Source organism: Leucoraja erinacea, chromosome 14 (genome assembly GCF_028641065.1).
Source record: "Leucoraja erinacea ecotype New England chromosome 14, Leri_hhj_1, whole genome shotgun sequence".
In the NCBI taxonomy this organism is placed as follows: domain Eukaryota; kingdom Metazoa; phylum Chordata; class Chondrichthyes; order Rajiformes; family Rajidae; genus Leucoraja; species Leucoraja erinaceus.
The window spans coordinates 39,838,196-39,856,733 of NC_073390.1; the positions used below are offsets into that span (position 1 = coordinate 39,838,196).

General features: G+C 46.3%; 1 protein-coding gene across 1 annotated transcript in view; it reads left to right on the forward strand.

Moving 5' to 3' along the window:
* Nucleotides 1–18,538, forward strand: part of LOC129703620 (probable cation-transporting ATPase 13A4) — a 47,765-nt gene that overhangs the window by 23,792 nt on the left and 5,435 nt on the right. Inside the window, exons 16-27 of the mRNA XM_055646225.1 lie at nucleotides 242–359; nucleotides 2,142–2,266; nucleotides 4,508–4,674; nucleotides 6,383–6,493; nucleotides 7,109–7,188; nucleotides 8,345–8,387; nucleotides 9,171–9,280; nucleotides 10,067–10,163; nucleotides 11,503–11,575; nucleotides 13,253–13,427; nucleotides 15,701–15,909; nucleotides 18,210–18,298. Coding sequence (XP_055502200.1) covers nucleotides 242–359; nucleotides 2,142–2,266; nucleotides 4,508–4,674; nucleotides 6,383–6,493; nucleotides 7,109–7,188; nucleotides 8,345–8,387; nucleotides 9,171–9,280; nucleotides 10,067–10,163; nucleotides 11,503–11,575; nucleotides 13,253–13,427; nucleotides 15,701–15,909; nucleotides 18,210–18,298 — 1,397 coding nt within the window. The remainder of the gene's footprint in view (nucleotides 1–241; nucleotides 360–2,141; nucleotides 2,267–4,507; nucleotides 4,675–6,382; nucleotides 6,494–7,108; nucleotides 7,189–8,344; nucleotides 8,388–9,170; nucleotides 9,281–10,066; nucleotides 10,164–11,502; nucleotides 11,576–13,252; nucleotides 13,428–15,700; nucleotides 15,910–18,209; nucleotides 18,299–18,538) is intronic.

Here is an 18,538-nt window from a genome sequence, read left to right on the forward strand (position 1 = left end):
CCAAGGCAAATTCCTTGTATGTGAATACTTGGCCAATAAACTTATTCATTCATTCATGTTGGGCACAGACTTTGTGGGCCGAAGGGCCTGTTCCTGTGCTGTACCGTTGTGTGTTCTACGTTTTAACTTATTATTTTGGATAATGTTTAAGATGCACTTCATTGTTTTGGTTGTGTGTCAGATGAGACGAGAGGAGATAGAGGCTTCATGCATTAACCTTGAGCCTTCCTGTGTTATGCAGTTCCCCGCAGTTTCTCGAGGGAACTCCAGCGCTACACGAAGCAGGGATTCAGGGTCATTGGCTTTGCCTTTAAATGCATCTGGGACGCCAGTAACGTCAGTGTGGGCAGCTTAACCAGGTGAGCCCCCCCCCACGACTATACCACACCATGCGATACCATGCCATATAATACGATACTATACCATGCCATATACCATATGGTATATAATACCATACGATAGAACTTTATTTATCCCAGGAGGGAAATTGATCTGCCAACAGTCATAAAACACAACATACATGAAACATGAAATTAAAGTGACGAGTGGAAAGGATTGGGGATGTGCAAAGATTGGGGGGGGGAGGGAGGGGGGTGAGGAAGTCAGTCTCAGTCTACCCCACAACAGAAGGGGGAGGAGTTGTACAGCTTGATAGCCACAGGGAAAAAGGATCTCCTGTGGCGTTCTGTGCTGCATCTTGGTGGAACCAGTCTGTTGCTGAAGGTGCTCCTCAGGTTGGCCAGTGTGTCATGGAGGGGGTGAGCTGTATTGTCCAGGATGCTCCGCAGTTTGAGGAGCATCCTCCCCTCCAAGACCAACCTCCCGTGAATCCAACTCCAACTCCGCCCCCAGGACAGAGCAAGCACGGACATGATGGTCGTCTGTCGGCTTGTTAATCACACTCATTGATTGATGGATCTGCAAACTGTATCAAAGTCACTCGCTAATCGACAGACGTGCACATTGTCAGCCGTTTGAACACCAGGCAACATCGATTACATAGTCACAGAGTCCTTCAGCGTGGAAACAGGCTAAACTTTAGGTTCATTGGCTTCGATAAAACTGTAATTGTCGCTAGTGTGTGTAGGATAGTGCTAGTGCGCGGGAATCGCTGGTCGGCACGGACTCGGTGGGCCGAAGGGCCTGTTTCCATGCTGTATCTCTAAACTAAACAAAACTCCAAGAGAGTTGTGAATCTGTGAAATTCTCTGCCACAGAAGGCAGTGGAGGCCAATTCACTGGATGTCTTCAAGGGAGAGTTAGATTTAGCTCAAAGGGCTAACGGAATCAAGAAAGATGGGGCGAAATGCTGGAGTAACTCAGCGGGACAGCCAGCATCTCTGGAGAGAAGGAATGGGTGACGTTTCATGTCGAGATCCTTCTTCAGACTGGGGCGTCACCCATTCCTTCTCTGCAGAGATGCTGCTGGTCCCGCTGAGTTTCTCCAGCGTTTTGTGTTTATCTTCGGTTTAAAGCAGCATCGATAGTTCCTTCATAAACTAAACTAAACCCGCAGCCTCCGCAAACGCACCATTCTTCCTCCAGCAGCCTCCGAGCCCAGCACGGAACGCCAGGGAGATTCCCGCCGGGAAGTGAGATCACGGTCTATTCGCATCCGCCCTCTCTCCCCTTCACCTTCCCCATGCTGAAACTAGAAGCAGAGGCATGGCTATAGACAATAAGTGCAGTAGTAGGCCATTCGGCCCTTCCTATAACAGGGATCATACCTGACCACAATACTCTCAACGTGGCCTCAATGTCTTGTACAACTGCAACATGACCTCCCAACTTCTCTACAGAGTTGTGTAGTGGCACCTCTGAGCAATTATAGACAATAGGTGCAGGAGTAAGCCAGCACCACCAATCAATGAGATCATGGCTGTTCATCCACAATCAGTACCCCATTCCTGCCTTCTCCCCAAATCCCCTGACTCCGCTATCTTTAAGAACCCTATCTAGCTCTCTCTTGAAAGTATCCAGAGAACCGGCCTCCACCACCCTCAGGCAGAGAATTCCACAGACTCACAACTCTCTGTGTGAAAGAACTATCTAGAAGAACTATAGAAGATCATCTGTAAAAGACAAGACTTGGAACATGTTTGGATACATATTAAACGTTTTTTTTGTACAATTTTCCAAAGGGAAGTTGTGGAATCTGACTTGATATTCCTTGGCCTACTGATTCTGGAAAACAAACTAAAGCCTCAAACAAGACCCGTGTTACTGGAGCTGTCCAAGGCCAGGATTCGCACGGTGATGATCACAGGTACCGGGCTGATTCAGCTGTTGTACTATCCCGCTGGTAGTTAGCATCAAGCGGCTGACCTCTACCAATCACAGGACGTTTACGGGAACAATCGCGGGGATAGTGCGTTCACATATGATGAACATTTGATGGCTCTGGGCCTGTACTCGCTGGAGTTTATTGCAGATGGAATATAATGTAACCAACTGTGGAATTATGTACTTTGGTAGTAGGAATAAAGACGTAGACTATTTTCTAAATGGGGAGAGAATCCAGAAATCGGAGGCGCAAAGGGACTTGGGAGTGTTGGTGCAGGATTCCTAAATGCTAGCATTTATTTCGAGAGGGCCTTGTATACAAAAACAGGGATGTAATGCTGAGGCTCTATAAGGCACCAGTCATATTTAGAGTTTCGTGTGCAGTTTTGGGCCCCATTTCTGGCTCTGGAGAGGGTCCAGAGGAGGTTTACAAGAATGATTCCAAGAATGAGCGGGTTAACCTATGATGAGCGTTTGTCGGCACTGGGCCTGTACTCGCTGGAGTTTAGAAGAATGAGGGGACACCTCATTGAAACATACAGGATAATTAAATGCCTGAAGAGAGTGGATGTGGATGTGGAGAGGATTTCCAATAGTAGGAGAGGTTTCCAATAGTAGGAGAGTCTGGGACCAGTGAATTGTCTGGGACCAGAAGAAAAGGATGTACCTTTAGGAAGGAGATGAGGAATTTATTTTGCCAGAGGGTGGTAAATCTGTGGAATTCATTGCCACAGACGGCTGTGGAGGCCAAGTCATTAGGTAGTTTTAAAGCAGTGATTGACAGATTCTTGATTAATGCGGGTGTCAGAGGTTGTGGTGAGAAGGCAGGAGAGGGTTAGGAGGAAGAGATAGATCAGCCATGATTGAATGGCGGTATGGACTTGATGGGCCGAATGGCCTAATTCTGCTCCTGTCACTAATGAACATGAACTTATCAGGAAGGTCTCAGTTTCAGTCTTTAACTGCACCAACTGGCCATGTGCAGAAGCAATAAAATGTAGCAACAAGAAACTGCAGATCCTGGTTTATAAAAAAAAAGTGCTGGAGTAACTCAGCGTGTCAAGCAGCATCTGTGGAGAACTCAGCTGGAGTGTCAGGCAGCATCTGTGGAGAACATGGATAGGTGGTGTTTTTGGTGCGGGCCCCTTCTTCAGATTGATGGAGTAGGAGGGAGAAAGCTGTAAAAGTGAGGTGTTGACGGGAGAAAGCCTGGCAAGTGATGATGATGATGATGATGATGGTGATGGTGAAGATGCCACTTTATTGTCACTTGTACCAAGTGAGAGGCAGTGAGTTTACACACACAGTACACACAAGAGTCACTGCAAAGATGCCGACAAAAGTACAAGAAGTACTCAATCCTTCTTCATCCCCCCCCTCACGCCCCCCCCCCCCCCCCCCAGAATAGGGGAGCAATGGGTGCACACAGGGGGGGAGGGGCACAAGAAATAGAGAGGAGGGGGGGAAGATTACAGACTTTAGTTGGACTACTTTGCATGTTAACACCTTATGAAGATCATTTAACCTGATACATTCAAGAGAGAGTTAGATTTGGCTCTTTGGGCTAAAGGAATCAAGGGATTTGTGGAGAAAGCAGGACCGGGGTACTGATTTTGGATGATCAGCCATGAATTGCGGTGCTGGGTGGAAGGGCCGAATGGCACCTACTGTCTATGTTTCTATGATATGTACCTCTGGCGAGACGCACAGGGAGATCGCTGGGTGATTGTGTTGCTTTCATTAAACATAGAAACATACAAAATAGGTGTAGGAGGAGGCCATTCGGCCCTTCGAGCCAGCACCGCCATTCATTGTGATCATGGCTGATCGGCCCCTATCAATAACCAGTGCCTGCCTTCTCCCCATATCCCTTGACTCCAATAGCCCCTAGAGCTCTATCTAACTCTCACTTAAATCCATCCAGTAACTTGGCCTCTACTGCCCTCTGTGGCAGGGAATTCCACAAATTCACAACTCTCTGGGTGAAAAGTTTTTTTTTCTCACCTCAGTCTTAAATGACCTCCCCTTTATTCAAAGACTGTGGCCCTTGGTTCTGGACTCGCCCAAATTTGGTAACATTTTTCCTGAATCTAGCTTGTCCAGTCCTTTCATAATTTATATATTTCTATAAGAACCCCCTCATCCTTCTAAACTCCTAAACTGTAAAAATCACGTAAACAGTGGTTGGTTTGGGCTGAGTTGAACATGTGATTGCTTTGCACAGGGGACAACCTGCAGACGGCTGTCACGGTGGCCAGGAACTCTGGCATGATCCCAATGGCCCACAGAGTCATCCTCGTCGAAGCCTCAAAGGCAGAGATATCTGGCACAGCGGTTATCAGCTGGAGAGTGGTGGAGAACGGCAAGGATCATCATCAGTCGTGTGCTGGTGTAAGTACTGAGGGAACATCAGATGCTGGCGTTCACAACAGTGTTATGTAGGAAGGAACTGCAGATGCTGGTTTAAAGCGAAGATAGACGCAAAGTGCTGGAGTAACTCAGCGGGACAGGCAGCATCTCTGGAGAGAAGGAATGGGTGACGTTTCAGGTCGAGACCCTTCTTCAGACTCATACACACATTTTGATGTCATTTCTATCAACAAAGCTTGAATCAATTTGCTCTTAAACTTCATAACAAATACATGGCAATAATTCTGTACTCTTGCTTTTAGGAGAGTGCTCAATTGTCATATCTACCAAAACGGAACGTTGACATTCTTAAGGGCCTGTCCCACTTACGTGATTTTTTTGCATAGTTCCATTTTGGGTCATAAGACAATAAAACACATTCCCTTAACTTCAGATTTCCACTGCTATGGTTACCTATTATTATGGTTATTAAGTGACAGTGTTATTGGTATATATATATTTATCTGTGTGTTGTTGCATTTACTGGGCTTGTGAAGCAGCAAGTATCAGCTGGAGCGTGGTGGAGAATCGCCCAAAGAGTTGTACCTGGTTCTGGTCGCCGCTGCATTTTTCAACATGTTGAAAATTTTTGGCCACCTGCTGCGACTATGATGGGTGCCGGCAGTCGCGGAAAAAATCACGTAAGTGGGACAGGCCCTTTACTTGCTGCTTCACAAGCCCAGTAAATGCAACAACACACAAATAAATATATAATTACCAATAACACTGTCACTTAATAACCATAATAATAGGTAACCATAGCAGTGGAAATCTGAAGTTAAGGGAATGTGTTTTATTGTCTTATGACCCAAAATGGAACTATGCAATTTTTCCAGTTGCAGCAGGACAACAAGTCTGTAAAAAAACATGATATCAACTGGAGAGCAGTCCTGAGCTACCATCTACCTCATTGGAGACCCTCGCACTATCTTTGATTGGACTTTACAAGGTTAATTCCCGGGATGGCGGGACTGTCATATGCTGAGAGAATGGAGCGGCTGGGCTTCTACACTCTGGAGTTTAGGATGAGAGGGAATCTTATTGAAACATATAAGATTATTAAGGGTTTGGACATGCTGGAGGCAGGAAACATGTTCCCGATGTTGGGGGAGCCCAGAATCGTGGGACCACAGTTTAAGAATAGGGGTAAGCCATTTAGAACGGAGACGAGGAAACATTTTTTCACACAGAGAGTGGTGAGCCTGTGGAATTCTCTGCCTCAGAGGGCGGTGAAGGCCAGTTCTCCGGATACTTTCAAGAGAGAGTTAGATAGGACTCTTAAAGATAGCAGAGTCAGGGGATATGGGGAGAAGGCAGGAACGGGGTACTGATTGGGGATGATCAGCCATGATCACGTTGAATGGCGATGCTGGCTCAAAGGGTCGAATGGCCTACTCCTGCATCTATTGTCTATTGACTTTACTGGCTTTATCTTGCACTGAACCTTATTCACGATATTCCCTTTATCCTGTACCTATACGCTGTAAATTTAGTCGATTGTAATCATGTACCCTGTATTGTCTTTCCACTGACTGGTTAGCACGCAACAAAAGCTTTTCACTGTACCTCGGTACACGTGAGAATAAACTCAACTGAACTTGAACACAATACTCCAAATATGACAATAAACAAAGAAAGAAAAAAATAAGTTTAATAATAAATAAAAATAAAGTGTGTTTGTGTGTTGAAGGAAAGTAAAATAGCGATGGATGACTTTGAAAAGAATAAAGACTTTCACTTTGTAATGACGGGGAGATCTTACGAGATTCTGGTTCACCACTTCTACCATTTACTGCCCAAGGTATGTTCTAGCCCACGGTGTGACCACATTCTGCTCGCTCACCTCCCACTGGTACGTTCTTTAGTTTAGTTTAGAGATACAGCGCGGGAACATGCCCTTCGGCCCACCGAGTCCGCGCCGACCAGTGATCCCCGCACACTGACACTATCCTACACACACTAGGGACAATTTTTACATTTACCAAGCCAATTAAGTAGGTACAGTAAGTGTCAGAAGAACAACTTGTAGTTTAGTTTAGAGATACAGCACAAAAACAGGCCCTTCATCCCACCGGGTCCGCGCCGACCAGCGATCCCCGCACACTGACACTATCCTACGCACACTAGGGACAATTTACACTTATGCCAAGCCAATTAACCCAAACCTGCACGTCTTTGGAGTGTGGAAGGAAACCAAAGATCTCGGAGAAAACCCACGCAGGTCACGGGGAGAACGTACAAACTCCGTACAGATCGAACCCGGGTCTCCGGCGCTGCATTTACTGTACGGCAACAACTCTACCGCTGCGCCACCGTGCCGCCATTATAGACCGCAGTGTGACTGTGCTCTGCTCACTCACCTCCCACTGTCTCCTGGTGACCAACTCAGTGACCATTGTGTGCTTGTGTCTTTCAGTTGCTGCTTAACACCACTGTCTTTGCCCGGATGTCACCCAACCTGAAGGGCAGCCTCATCGAGGAGTTCCAGAAACTGGAGTAAGTTTCACTGAGGTCTAACTTTTAACTGAGAGAAAGACAGACTATATTATAAAACAGTCCTTTGAGAATTCAAAAATTCATTGAATTATTTAATTCAATTAATTCATTCATGAAGTGCGTAATTCTATGTAAATTCATAAGTTCTGTGGAGTAGAATTAGGCTATTCGGCCCATCAAGTCTACACCGCCATTCAATCATGGCTGATCTATCCCTCCCTCCTAACCCCATTCTCCTGCCTTCTCTCCATAACCCTGTACTAATCAAGAATCTACCTATCTCTGCCTTAGAAATACCCACTGACTTGGCCTCCACAGCCTTCTGTGGCAAAGAATCCCACAGATTCACCACCCTCTGACTAAGAAAACCAACGTTTCACCACTTTCTAAAGACCCATCCTGACTGTGCCTCAGTTCAGTAATCCAACCAAGACAATATAGAAGACTCGCTGGGCCGAATGGTCAAATCCTGCTCCCACTGTGTGTGCCTGATATGTAGGAAATAACTGCAGATGCCGGTTTAAATCGAAGGTAGACACAAAATGCTGGAGTAACTCGGCGGGACAGGCAGCATCTCTGGAGAGAAGGAATGGGTGACGTTTCATTCTGAAGAAGGGTGTCGACCCGAAACGTCACCCATTTCTTCTCTTCAGAGATGCTGCCTGCCTGTCCTGCTGAGTTACTCCAGCATTTTGTCTGCCTATGTCTGATGTCTTTCAATGATATCTGGAAAAGGATCTTGCCGCTGAGAGTGGAGGTGCTGATGCTGGAAGTCAAGTCAAGTTTATTTGTCACTCTGGATCTGCACCTCCTGGTGTATAGGTCCTGCAGGGGGGAGAGGGTAGTTCTCATAGTGCGTTCGGCCGAACGCACTACTCTCTGCAGAGCCTTCCTGTCCTGGACAGAGCTGTTCCCAAACCAGATTGTGATGTTACTGGACAAGCTGCTTTCTACAGCCCCAGAGTAGAAGCACTGAAGGATCCTCAGAGAGACTCTGAATTTCCTCCGCTGCCTGAGGTGGTAAAGACGCTGCCTTGCCTTACTCACCAGTGCAGCAGTGTGTGTTGTCCATGTCAGATCCTCTGTGATGTGGACTCCCAGGTATTTAAAGCTATCCACAGTAGAGTCTGAATGAGTGCTGCATTTTCTGTTCCAGTTACTACGTGGGCATGTGTGGAGATGGTGCGAATGACTGCGGGGTAAGTCTGGCTGCAACTACCATCATCAATTTTCAGTTGTCCTTCTGATATGAAATGCGTTTCATTGCCTGACGATGGATTGCGGATAATCCCGAGCTGTATGGAGAGACTGGGCAGGGCTAGGACTTTATTCCTTGGAGCGCAGGAGGCTGAGGGGTAATGTTATAGAGGTGTATAAAGTCAGATGTAGAAAAGAGATGTATCAGATCTTACAGAGGTGTATAAAATCATCTTAAAGAATAGACAGGATAAATGTACAGTTATTTACCCAGAGGAGGTGAATCGAGAACCAGAGGGCTAGGTTTAAGGTGAGAGGGGAATAATTTAATAGGAACCAATGGAGCAACTTTTTCACACAGAGGGTGGAACAAGCTGCCAGAGGAGGTATTGTTTAAGAATACTGAAGAAAGGTCTCAGCCCGAAACGTCGCCTATTCCTTCGCTCCATAGATGCTGCCTCGCCCGCTGAGTTTCTCCAGCATTTTTGTGTGCCTTAGGTAGTTGAGGCAGGTGGTATAACTGCATTTAAAAGGCACATGGACAGGTACATGGATAGGACAGGTTTAGAGGTATATGGGCCAAATGTGAGCAAATGGGACTAGCATAGATGGGTCAGCATGGAGGACCTGGGCCGAAGGGCCTGTGTCCATGTTCTGTGACTGTGACTCTATGACAATGGTTCTCAGGGTGGAGTGGAGCTGGGGAAATGCTAATTGATTGCCTTTGTCTCTCAGTTCTCTGGGCTGTATGTCTGTGCGACACTCTAACATGTGTATATTTCTAGGCTTTAAAGACAGCCCACGCAGGGATCTCCCTGTCAGAACACGAGGCCTCTGTAGCTTCGCCATTCACCTCGAAAATACCCAACATTGACTGCGTTCCACAGCTCATCAAGTAGGTCGACATGGATTTATCCCAACTCTCATGTCAAAGCTGTCACTGTTACAGGTGAAGGACAAATGTTTCCCACCACTCCCCCCCGGCCCAATCCCCACTCCCCCTGATCCCACTCCCCTCTCTCCCACACCCCTCTCCTCTCTGGGTGCTGCAGTTTCCACAAATAGAGTATTTGTCTTTCGCTAACCTGGACGCTCTGAAGGAATAATCTTGTCCTGTGGTGCTGCCTTCTTCATAAAAACATAAATGATGCATCACCGCGGATAAAGGAGTTACGGTTTTATTTTATAAATAGGCGGAAAGACATGAAAATGTAAAGGCAAATGTTTCAGCTGGGGTGCCCGAGAGCCAAGCTTTTTTCTAGACACAAGGAACTGCAGATGCTGGAATCTTCGGTTTGGGTCTCATAGAAACATAGAAAATAGGTGCAGGAGGAGGCCATTTGGCCCTTCGAGCCAGCACCACCATTCATTGTGATCATGGCTGATCGTCCCCTATCAATAACCCGTGCCTGCCTTCTCCCCATATCCCTTGGCTCCACTAGCCCCTAGAGCGATCCATCGAGTGGTCTCAACCCGAAACGTCACCTATTCCTTCTCTCCAGAGACGCTGCCTGTCCCGCTGAGTTACTCCAGCATTTTGTGTCGATCTGCAGAAGCCTATGTTGAATAACATGGTTGCAGCTGGGTTGTGGAAGCAGATGATGAGGAGGATTGATGGTGAGATTGGTGTACTGTTCTGAATTAGTTGAGTGATCAATGTTCTTGTTTTTGTCTCTCACAGGGAGGGTAGGGCAGCTGTGGTCACGTCATTCTGCATCTTTAAGTACATGGCCGTCTACAGCATGATCCAGTACCTTGGTGTTTTGTGTCTCTACTGGGTATGGGTAACTCTTTCACAATTATTTCACATCGATTTCTCTAACTTCAAGTAAACCCCTCTCTCTCCGACCCTCCCCTACCAAAGTCGTCGCACCAGTTTCAAAGTCATCTTGTTCAGTCTCGTTGTCTGTAACCCGCTTTCACCTCACCCACGCCTTACAATGGCCTGTTACCTTTATCATCGTTCCTTTAGAAACATAGATAATAGGTGCAGGAGGAGACCATTTGGCCCTTCGAGCCAGCACAGCCATTCACTGTGATCATGGCTGACCATCCACAATCAGTACGCCGTTCCTGCTTTCTCCCCATATCCCCTGACTCCATTAGCCCCTAGAGCTCTGTCTACTTTCTTGCATATCTTTCATTCATTTGTTCTACATCTCTCTATCAAAACCGTCTATATCTCTCATTTCCCTTTTCCTGACTCCTGGTATGAAGAAGGGTCTCGACCCAAAATGTCACCCATTCCTTATCTCCACAGATGCTGCCTGACCCGCTGAGTTACTCCAGCATTCTATGTCTGTCTTCACCATTGTTCTTGTTGAGAAACTATGAGAAACATCTCACTATTAATTTCACTCAGCCAAGTACTCATCTGATTATGTGGATTCAAAAGGCCTTGGTGAAGATTCCGTGCTGCATTTGTAATCTACGGCACTGTACAGTGTTCACATTGAAAAGAATTAAATTCAGGAATAACAAATTGATTATTCTGAATCACGAAAATTTAAATAAATTCAAAATAAATAGAAACCAAAACTTGAAAATTGCTCAAAAATTTCATTCACTCAAATTTATGTAGATATTCCAGAAATCTGTTTCCATCAGGAGTATTACATTCATTAAAATGATGCATTTCACAAATTAGATTTTCACAATGTTCAAATGTTCATTTACATATATTGTTTCATAAATGATCAGAGAATTAGCCATTCGGTCCATCAAGTCTACTTCATCATTCAATCATGGCTGATCTATCTCTCCTTCCTAACCCCATTCTCCTGCCTTCTCCCCATAACCCCTGACACTAGTACTAATCAAGAATCTATCTGTCTCTGCCTTAAATATATCCACTGATGGCCTCCACAGCCTTCTGTGGCAGAGAATTCCACAGATTCACCACCCTTCAGACTAAAGAAGGGTCTCGACCCGAAACATCACCTATTGCTTCGCTCCATAAATGCTGCCTCACCCGCTAAGTTTCTCCAGCATTGTTGTCTACCCATTCTGTTTCAATTGCATTTTGTGCAGACTACATTAACGATGATATTATAGTTATTTCTATTAAGTAGTGAAAACTTGCATCTGCATCAAGTTATAGTTTTCGTTTCATTTTAGGAAGCAAATACCTTTGGGAACTATCAGTTTCTGTTTGAGGATTTGGGAATTACAACAATTATTGGTATTACGAGTAAGTATTCTTACTGCAATCGTACGTAAATTTCTACCTAATTAAATCAGTCCGTGGCAGGTTGACAATGTGTGCGACCTTCACTTTCAGTTTCGCTTCAGTCTAGTTTATTGTCACGTGTACCGAGGTACAGTGAAAAACATTTGTTGCGTGCTAACCAGTCAGCGGAAAGACAATATATGATTACAATCGAGCCGTCCACTGTGTACAGATACATAGAGAAGAATAGAATAGAATAGAATGCCTTTTATTGTCATTCAAACGGCTTGGTTTGAACAAAATTGCATTTCTTGACTGGGAAGCACGCAAACAAACGTTTTTCACTGTACCTCAGTACACGTGACATTAACAAACTAAACTAAAGACAATCTGGATAGGATGGTTCAGGGACTGTGGGGCAAACACAGGCAAAGAGAGGGTTAGATTTAGCTCTTTGCGCTAACGGGATCAAGGCATATGGGGAGAAAGCAGGAACGGGGTACTGATTCTGGATGATCAGCCATGATCATATTGGATGGCGGTGCTGGCTCGAAGGGCCGAATGGCCTACTCGTGCGCCTACTTTTTACATTTCTAAATGGGACTAGCCCAGTATGAATGACTGAATGAATGAATAAGTTTATTGGCCAAGTATTCACATACAAGGAATTTGCCTTGGTGCTCTGCCCGTATGTGACAACATGACATACAGTGACAGTTAGGAATGACACGTAAAACATTAAACATTAATAATAAAACATTATTGATTAAACATGTGAATGAAATAAAATACCAGAGCAAAAGGAGGCTACAGATTTTTGGTTATTGAGTAGAGCTACTACTCGTGGATAAAAACTGTTTTTATGCCTGGCTGTGGCAGCTTTGACAGTCCGGAGTCGCCTTCCCGAGGGAAGTGATTCAAAGAGTTTGTGGCCAGGGTGAGAGGGGTCAGAGATGATCTTGCCCGCTCGCTTCCTGGCCCTTGCAGCGTACAGTTCGTCAATGGAGGGAAGGTTGCAGCCAGTATGCCAAGTTGGTTGGCATGGACAACGTGGGCCGAAGGGCCTGTTTCCGTGCAATACAGCTCTGTCAGGCGAGACAATTGGGACTAGTGTAGATGGGGCATCTTGGGCGGCCTGGATGAATTGGGGTGAAGGACCTGTTTCTGGTGAATGTTGCCGGGACTCGAGGGCCTGAGCTACAGGGAGAGGTTGGGCAGGCTCGGACTGAGTTCCTTGGAGCGCAGGAAGCTGAGGGTGATTTTATAAAGGTGTATAAACTCATGAAGGGATTAGATAGGGGGGGTTGGGGAATCAACAACCAACTTAAGGTGAGAGAGGAACGATTCAAACGGACTTGAGGGGCAACATTTTCACTCAGGAAATGGTGGGTGAATGGAACGAGCTGCCAGAGGAGGTAGTTGAGGCAGGAACAATAACAACATTTAAAAAACAACTGGACAGGTACATGGATAAGACAGGTTTAGAGGGATATGGGTCAAACGTGGGGACTTGGGAATAGCTTAGATGGGACCTCAAGGTCAGTATGGATGAGTTGGGCCGAAGGATCTATTTAAGCGCTGATTGAACTGTAAAGTGTTTTGAATGAGGTTGATGTGGTTTTTTAGGAGATACAAGTTTTGTGACATGATCTGACAGGAGATTCACGACCCCCGACTCAGCTGTGTGTTGTGTTACAGTGAGCCTGAACCAGGCGTATCCAAGCCTGCACCCTCACCAGCCGCCCGCTCAACTCATCTCACCCCCCTTGCTGCTCTCCGTCATTCTCAACGTCATCCTCAGCCTGATCTTGCACATGTTTGGATTCATGTTGGTGCAGCAACAGCCTTGGTACTCGCCCACCGATATCCACAGGTGCGTAGTATTGACCGCTCATGCCCAGTGTCTACAGAAACATGTCTACAGTATTGACCAGAGCCCAGTGTCAATAGTATTGACCACTATAGCCAGGTGTCTAGAGAAACATATCTACAGGTGTACAGTATTGGCCCCCATAGCTCAGTGTCTACAGAAACATACAGGTCTTCAATCGTATGTGTAAGAAGGAACTGCAGATGCTGGATAAAATCAAAGGTAGACACAAGATGCTGGAGTAACTCAGCGGGACAGGCAACATTTCTGGAGACAAGGAATGGGTGACGTTTTGGGTCGAGACCCTTCTTCAGACTGAAGGGGGAAGTTAACTGAAACATAGAAACATAGAAATTAGGTGCAGGAGTAGGCCATTCGGCCCTTCGAGCCTGCACCGCCATTCAATATGATCATGGCTGATCATCCAACTCAGTATCCCGTACCTGCCTTCTCTCCATATCCCCTAATCCCCTTAGCCACAAGGGCCACATCTAACTCCCTCTTAAATATAGCCAATGAACTGGCCTCAACTACCCTCTGTGGCAGAGTCAACGTTTATACCACAGCGGTATGAACATCGACTTCTCTAACTTCAGATAGCCCTTGCTTTCTACCTCCTTCCCCGTTCTCCTACTAGTCCTACAGTCTCCGCCTACTTTCCATCTTTGTCCCGCCCACTTCCCCGACATCAGTCTGAAGAAGGGTCTCGACCCGAAACGTCACCTATTCCTTCTCTCCAGATATGCTGCCTGTCCCGCTGAATTACTCCAGCACTCTGTGAAACGTCACCTATCCATGTTTCCCACAGATGCTGCCTGACCCGCTGAGTTACTCCAGCACTCTGTGAAACGTCACCTATCCATGTTTCCCACAGATGCTGCCTGACCCGCTGAGTTATTCCAGCACTTTGTGTCCTGATTTTCTTTCTCAGGAACAGACTTTTTGTTTTTTAAACGATGGAAGTCATTAAAATCCAAACAAAAATGTTTCACAATTGGTAGTGTCACGGTGGCGCAGAGGTAGAGTTGCTGCCTCACAACGCCAGAGACCCAGATTCGATCCCGACTACGGGTGCTGTCTGTACGGAGTTTGTACGTTCTCCCTGTAACCTGCGTGGGTTTTCTCCAAGATCTTCGGTTTCCTCCCACACTACAAAAGCCTACAGGTTTGTAGTTAATTGGCTTGATATAAATGTAAAAATTGTCCTTAGTGTGTGTAGGATAGTGTTTGTGTGCGGGGATCGCTGGTCGGCACGGACTCGGTGGGCCGAAGGATCTGTTTTCATGCTGTATCTCTAAACTAAACTAAAATTTGTTCCTCCGGCACTTACTGTACCTACGCATATTAGGTGGCAAAACATCCACCAACTTATGCCCATTTCATGTTGCTGCTCCAGGGTAAAGTAGTCCTGGTTCAATTCCTTCAGCCCCACAAAAAGAGCATCGACAAAGTTACAGAGTACCCCCGCGCCAGGTCCCCCTTTGTTTCCCCCCCTCCCTCCCTCATGCCGGTCCCCTAACGCTGGGTCCCCCATTGTTCATTGTCCTCCGTCACGCCTGTCCCCCCTCGCCTGGTCCACCCATGACGGGTCCCCCCACGCCGGGTCCTCATTGTTCCTTCTCCCGGCAGCTGCGTCCTCACTTCCACGAGTCCGCCCCCCTCCGTCTGATTCTGTTGCTTTTCCCACCTGCCTCACGAGGCGAGAGGGAGAAAGACAATAGACAATAGGTGCAGGAGTAGGCCATTCGGCCCTTCGAGCCAGCACCGCCATTCAATGTGATCATGCCTGATCATCCCCAATCAGTACCTCATTCCTGCCTTCTCCCCATATCCCCTGACTCCGCTATCTTTAAGAGCCCTATCTAGCTCTCTCTTGAAAGTACCCAGAGAACCGGCCTCCACCGCCCTCTGAGGCAGAGAATTCCACAGACTCACAACTCTCTATGTGAAAAAGTGTTTCCTCGTCTCCGTTCTAAATGGCTTACCCCTTATTCTTAAACTGTAGCCCCTGGTTCTGGATTCCCCAAACATCGGGAACATGTTTCCTGCCTCTAGCATGTCCAAAACAATAAGATCCCTTCTCATCCTTCTAAACTCCAGAGTATACAAGCCCAGCCGCTCCATTCTCTCAACATATGACAGTCCTGCCATCCCGGGAATTAACCTTGTAAACCCACAAGATGGGCCATGCAGGAAGCTGTTTTCATATTGGACAACAATTCCTCATTGGTTATACGATGGCATTTAAACCTATTGATGATATTTTTTCTTCACAGCGCATGTCATCCTGCAAACCTGAGCAGCATTGGCGTGGACACCAGTAATAGCACACTGACCACCAAGTCCATCTCGCACGAATCCGATGAAGATTTCTTCAGGAGTTATGAGAATACGACTGTGTATCTTCTGTCTATTTTCAGTTGTGTGACCACCGCCATTGTCTATTGCAAGGGGAAGCCGTACCGCAAGCCCATCTACACCAACCGTAAGCTGCCTTGATCTATCCACCAACTGTGAAGTTATCATCAGTTAGAGAACGATGCACAAGCTAAGAACCTCTCTGCCTCTCAGTGTCAGAAACCCGGCTTCAATCCTGCTAGGGTATCTTTACAATCAACTTTGGCCAGCTTTTCCATCATGGTTCCATTGGAAAGGAGTCCCCTATGTTCAACTGTGATATTGTCACTTCCAATTTTCCCTTCTCCCTCTCAAATTGTAGATTAAAACATCATATCGTGGTCACTACCTCCTAATGGCTCATTAACCTCGAGTTCCTTTATCAAATCTGGTTCATTACACGACACTAAATCCAGAATCGCCTTCTCCCTGGTAGGCTCCAGTACAAGCTGCTCTAAGAATCCATCACGGGGGCACTCCACAAACTGCCTTTCTTGGGGTCCAGTACCAAGCTGATTTTCCCAGTCTACCTGCATGTTAAAATCTCCCATAGCCACCGTAGCATTAACTTTACGACATGCCAGTTTTAACTCTTGATTCAACTTGCACCCTATATCCAGACTACCGTTTCGAGGGCCTGTAGATAACTCCCATTAGGATATTTTTACCCTTGCAGTTCCTCAGTTCTATCCATACTGACACCACATCTCCTGATTCTATGTCACCCCTCCCAAGGGACTGAATTTCATTCCTTACCAACCGGGTGCTCGGGTTTCCCCCCACGTTCCAAAGACGTGCGGGTTTGGAGGTTAATTGGCTTCTGCAAATTGCCCCCTAGTGTGTAGGGAGCGGTAGAATCTGGGGGAATTGATGACAATATGGAGAGAAGAAAAAGTTGGATTAGGTTAGTACAAACAAGTGCTGGAGTAAGCGCAGATGCTGGTTTACAAAAAAAAGGCACAGAGTGCTGGAGCAACTCAGCGGGTCAGGCAGCATCTGTGGAGAACATGGATAGATAACAATTTGGGTCAGGTCGTTCTTCAGATTCATTCTCCACAGATGCTGCCTGACCCGCTGTGTTACTCCAGCACTCTGTGTCTTTTTTTAGGATTATTTCCAGCTACCTAATCTTTGAAAAGATTGCTCACAATTGGGAATATAAAATCATCCCAAAAATAAACTCCTGGCCTTGCCCTGATGTTGGACGTTAGGGTGTGTGTATTGGTGGATGAGATCAGTCTGTTCCCGTGTGATGGGACACATGAGACGGGGAAATGGAGAGAGAGGCGTCAGAGAGACTGTTCACTATTTTAATGTTCAGTGTAGTTTCAAGTTTCAAGAGAGTTTATTGTCATGTGCCCCAGATAGGGCAATTAAATTCTTGCTTTGCTTCAGCACAACAGAACATAGTAGGCGTAAGTAAATACAGAACAGATCAGTGTGTCCATATACCATTGAATATATATATATATGTAAATGCACATAAATAACCAGATAAAGTGCAAGGGGCTATTAAAGTGTTTGAGTTGAGTTTAATAGTCTGATGGCTGTGGGGATGAAGCTGTTCCTGAACCTGGATGTTGCAGATTTCAAGCTCCTGTACCTTCTACCTGAAGGTAGCAGGGAGATGAGTGTGTGGCCAGGATGTGTGGCCAGGATGGCGCCGTCTTTTGAAGTGAAGTGAATCAAGCGAGTTTAAGGGCAGGGTGGAACTTACTGGTTTACAGTTTTGTTTATTGTCACGTGTACCGAGGTACAGTGAAAAGCTTTTGTTGCGTGCTATCCAGTCAGCGGAAAGACAACATATGATTACAATCGATCCATTCAGTGTACAGATACATGATCAGGGAATAACATTTAGTGCAAGGTAAAGCCAGCAAAGTCTGATCAAGGATAGTCCAAGGTCGACAAAAATGCTGGAGAAACTTAGCGGGTGAGGCTGCATCTATGGAGCGAAGAAATAGGCGACGTGTAACGTCGCCATAGATGCTGCTTCACCCGCTGAGTTCCTCCAGCATTGTTGGCTGCCTTCGATTTTCCAGCATCTGCAGTTCCTTCTTAAACAAAGGATAGTCCAAGGGTCACCAAGGAGGTAGATAGTAGTCCAGCGCTGCTCTCTGGTTGGTGATGATGTCAAAGGCTTCTGCACTTTGTGCTTGATGTTGAGTGTATTGGCTGAGACAGAATGAAACTTTATAATTGTGTCTCTCACAGTCTCCTTCTTCTTCTTGCGTACGGCGTTCACAGCCAAAAGTTGAAGGACAACTCGTTCTATTTGCCGAGTTGATTGCATTCGTTGAAACAGGGCGGACCACGCGAAGGTTGCAAACTCCCACCCCCCTCTCACAATAACGGATTAATGTGTCTCATTCTCTCTCTCTGTTGCAGATGTATTTTTGATCATCGTCTTGGCCCAGATTGTAATGTGCCTGTATTTCCTGTTTGGTGATGAAGGAGTCATGTACAATGCACTGGGAGTAAGTATGGAGTCGCAGAGTCGCAGAGTCGCAGAGTCGCAGAGTCACAGAGACACAGAGCCACAGAGTCATACAGTGTGGAAACAGCCCCGTCGACCCAACTTGCCCACACCGGCCAACATGCCCCAGCTACACTAGTCCCACTTGCCTGCGCTTGGTCCATATCCCTCCAATCCTGTCCTATCCAGGGGTCAGGAGTTATGGGGAGAAGGCAGGAGAATGGGGTTAGGAGGGATAGGT